General features: G+C 46.5%; 1 protein-coding gene across 1 annotated transcript; it reads left to right on the top strand.

Moving 5' to 3' along the window:
• LOC8058372 (protein EFFECTOR OF TRANSCRIPTION 2) lies at positions 320-3679 on the top strand. Its single transcript, XM_002463056.2, has 3 exons — positions 320-550; positions 736-1098; positions 2290-3679. Exons 1-3 carry the CDS (start codon positions 461-463, stop codon positions 3481-3483), a joined length of 1647 nt encoding a protein of 548 aa, XP_002463101.1. The 5' UTR covers positions 320-460; the 3' UTR covers positions 3484-3679.

Genomic DNA, 4412 nt, shown 5'->3' with positions numbered 1-4412 from the left:
CACCAATAATAAACATTTTTAAGATTCTTCGTCATATCGAATCTTATGACATATGCACGAAGCATTAAATATAAATAAAAAATTAATTACACAGTTTGTTGTAATTTACAAGATAAATTATTTAAGTCTAGTTAATTTATAGTTAAATAATAATTATAAAATACAAACAAAAATACTACCGAAATTCCAAAACTGTTTTTTATCTAAACTAGACCTTCTCGAGCTGCTCTTGCCTCAGAATTCTGGTGGTCCCCCTCTAGCCACAACCCGACAAAGCCCGGCTCAAGTTGGAACCCATGACCCACCCCTGCGACCTGCGTCCACGGCCAGCCCAGTCCAACGAGCCCAGATTTTCAAAACACGACACGAACCCGCTCCCGGCGACCATGCCGGTGGTGCGGCAGCGGCGGCGCTGAGCCGACTGCCAGCCGCCCGCAACCGGAGCAGGCCAGACAGAGCGATGCCTGCGCCTGCCGCACCCGTAACCGCCAGGCTGAAGCGGGAAGACTGCCCCCGCACCAAGCACGACTCCCTCTTCTCCCCATGGAAGGTGCAAACTCCCCGTCTCATCACTAGTTCGCCTTCTCTCCATCTGCTCCTGTTTCTGTCGCGAGCTGGCTGAGGGCACGATGCAGTTCACGGGATCTGGCTCCCCGACCACCAATTCGCCATCTCGCCTGTGAAACCTGGTGTCCAATCTGGAGCGCCTCAACCCCTCACATCTCCCATTTCCAGGTTCTTGTCGGGCCGTCGGACTGGAAGGACCACGCTGCCGGCAAGGAGGGGGTCCAGAGGTACCGCATCCGCAACCTCCCGGACAACTTCCCCGGTCTCTATGAGCTAGGCGTTGCCGGCGCGGCCGATGAGGGCGTCAGGACCCGGAGGCGTGACGCGCGAGGCGTCGTCGTGGTGTACCTCGGGCAGGCCGACAGTGTCCGGGCGAGGCTGCAGCAGTATGGCCGCTCGGGGTCGCATCTGGACACTGCAAATTCGCTGGGCTCTGCTGGTAAAGATGCGGTGAATGCGCTCGCCGCGGGTCCTGGACTGTTCAGAGAAGTGTTCTCCAGAGGCTACTCCGTCGTGTTTCGATGTGCACTGGTAAGCATTTCTATTTATCCTTTTTCCATTCTAGGATTTGCGGGGTGGTGGAACTGTTGCATTGTGCAAGTGTAGCAGCGTATTGCTTACATTAACATGGTTACATGCCAATGATGTCTGAGTTCTGAATGAGATTGTAGTTTGAAGGTTTCTGAACTGCAAAGAAGAAACCTATGATTTCGATGTATTAGAACTTGAACGTATTAGCCCATTAGGATCACTAGCCTAATGACATGAACACACTAATTCCATGGTTAATTAGCACAGACCTTGATTAGCCGAAGATGAATAGATGCGGACCACAAAGTCTCCTGGATCAGCCTCCTGTTGTCGGCTTCAATCTGCAGTGGGCATCGACCTCCTGGATGTTGATGGATCACCATTACACTTACAGACAAATGGTGGTGGCGATGGTCTTTAAGACTCGGTCAAACAACCTAAGCCGAGATCAACTCTAACAAGATGCCCACAATATTTAAGTAGCCTCCCATACATAGATAGCATTATGTTCAGCTGACAGAGTGATATTGTGTATATGTGTTCACATGTTTCGTTCTGACAAATGTTATGCTTGCTCACTTAATCCATTTCACATTGTTTCTTGCTGAATGTACACTTTGCTTGATTTTCTTCATAAAGAATTATCATTCTTCTTCAGCAGTTGAATTGTTAGATGGTTTGCTCTTATCTTAAATTTAAATTGAGTAATAGAAATACTTCCTCCTAAAGGTTTCTAGTCTCACCTTCACTGCTTCCTTCAGTGTTACATTCAGAATTGCATTTAACTACAGTTGAACTATCAATATGCTGTTCCACATGAAAGACAGCCTAACTTTGCTCACCCATTCATGGAAAACTACTTGGTGATATATTTGTCTTGTGGCATTATTGGAATGGAAAAGGAATCACCCCTCCCTCCCTCCCACCCACCCACACACGCGCATTTCATTCATTCCTAATGCATATTGGTTGGAGGAGATTATTTTGTTTCGAAACATGGCCTAATGGATGTAGGGAAATCCGTTGATATTTATATACTTGCTTAGTTGCTTTATAAAAACAGAAAGGGTCCGTTATGAATTCCTGGTTGTCCTTTTCACCTTAGCAGTTAACATCTTAATTTGGTTATTATATGAGTGGTCTTACATTTTCCATTCTTTGTTTGTCCTTTCTACTATTGGAAATGAACAGATGGACAATAAACAAGAAGCTGAGAAGACTGAAGCACTACTGTTGAGAGTATTTGATTATGCATGGAACAAACTTCAGAATGGTGCTTGTCGCCGGGAAGAAATACTGCACAAGTTAGAACTGCAAGCAGCCAACCATAGATCTCTACTTAGCAGAGTAAGTGACATGAAACAAAAAATATTTGGAGAGAAAGCAGGTATAAAGATAAAGGGAAGTGGGTCTGCTAACACCTCGCCTGGCATAATTAAAAGTATGCTCCCAAGGGTTCGTACTATTGTTCGTTTCAGACCTCAGGTACTTAACTCTGAGGACAATGAAGGTGAGATGACTGATATTCCCTGGAAGAAAATATCTGATATTCCGTATGCAAATAGACAAGCACATAGAAGGAGGTCCGAAGGATACAAAGTAAAAAAGATTGATGTTACAAAACGGAGAACCGTGCCGATACAGGATTCTAACTCTGTTTGTGGAGTGGTGCTGGAAGATGGTTCTTCTTGTCTGGAGCACCCAGTTCATGGAAGAAAGAGGTGCAGCTTACACAAAGGTAAAAGAGTCAAAGGCAGCCCAAAAAGTTCACCTACTAGCTATCCTTGCCAAGTTGAGATTGCAACTACTGAGTTCGTACCTTGCCTAACTGAAGATTTGGACAACTCAGTCCCAAAACAAGAAAGCGAAATACTGCCCAAAAATATGTCTATAACTCTGAAGGAACCTTTGAGGCAAAGCAATAGCTTCGAATCAGAAAAGGTGAATACTGGAGAAGCTTCTACAGAAGATGGAACATGTGAAATCTCCAAGGATGCTTGTGCCTTAGAAGAGAAGGCTTGCCATGCTGAATCTGAGTCTAAGGAGCAGCAGCCTTCTGGGAGAATGTGGTTTGAGCTGCTCAAATCACAGACGAAATCGGCGAGCACACATTCATCAAGAGGCTCAGGATCTCAGATAACAGTAATGACAGATAAAAGGCCTTGCAAAATGGTGTCAATTGCAGAAATGGAAAGGTGTGAGAAGGACAGTGGAATAGAGGTCACTGTTGCTTCGTTTTCCAGAAGCTCAGGATGGCCGTGTACCTGTGGCGCCCATACATCAGACGGTTCACCTTGTATGAATAGGCCGGTTGAAGGGAGGAAGAGATGTGCATTGCACAAAGGGCAAAGAGCAGCATTCCTCCCTACATCATTGGTACAATAGACAGGACGTTTTTTTATTCTTACATCCAATTGTTGTGTTCGCACTTCTGTTAGCAAATTGAAACACAGAAAGCTGTTTTTTTCATAAAGTCGTTTTTCTCCCAATGACGGTTGATCATTCATATTTACAGACGTTTTGTAACTGTATTTGATGGATTCGTAGAAAGCTGAAGGATGGGATCTTCTTATGCTGGCCATTGCTCGTCTGATGGGCTTAACTTCTCCATTTTCTACATCATGAATTTTCACGCCAGTTTTTAATGTTTTGCGCTTAGGCTACAGAATTGTACGCTTGGTCGCTTGGATCAAGTAACCGGTAGGCGTACAAAATGGCAACGATCAAGTAGGCGAAATAGTTAAATTGTAATGGCAGATCTCACAACTTTAAATGTTGTAATGGCATGATCCAAATAACACTTTTTTATAAACTTTTTTTTTTCATTGAGTTCACCCCTGCTTTCCTGGATCGTCATCGAGGAAATCGTCTATTTGATGATGGGTTTGATCGCCCAGACGGCCAGACCAACGCCAGGCGGGCAGAAGATTTCACGAATTCGCAGAAAATTAGTGTGACGCTATAAAGTTCTCGTGGGCCTGCGGATCCAAATTTGAAAGCACTGCCCGAGCGTCCGCACGCACCGCATTGGCCAACGCAAAAAAAAAAAAAACGCCGAGACGATTGCCAGCCGCAGCCTTCGCCTTCGCTCCACCCATCCATCGCCCCCGTGCTCACACGATGCTCCAATCCCAACTCCTCCGATCCTCGCGCCTCTCCCTCGTCGACCCCGTCGCCACCGACATCAGCTGCAGCCGTGGCGGCGGCCGCCGCCGCAGCCGCCCGAAGCTCAAGACCAAGACCATCGCATTCCCGCCGCCGCCCCTGCGTCGTCTCGTCTCCACCTCCCTGCGCCGCCTGCTTCCCCGCCCGCG

This window comes from Sorghum bicolor, chromosome 2 (assembly GCF_000003195.3).
Source record: "Sorghum bicolor cultivar BTx623 chromosome 2, Sorghum_bicolor_NCBIv3, whole genome shotgun sequence".
Classification (NCBI taxonomy): Eukaryota; Viridiplantae; Streptophyta; class Magnoliopsida; order Poales; family Poaceae; genus Sorghum; species Sorghum bicolor.
Note: the sequence above shows the minus strand (reverse complement) of the source record. Positions and strands in the feature narration are given on the sequence as shown.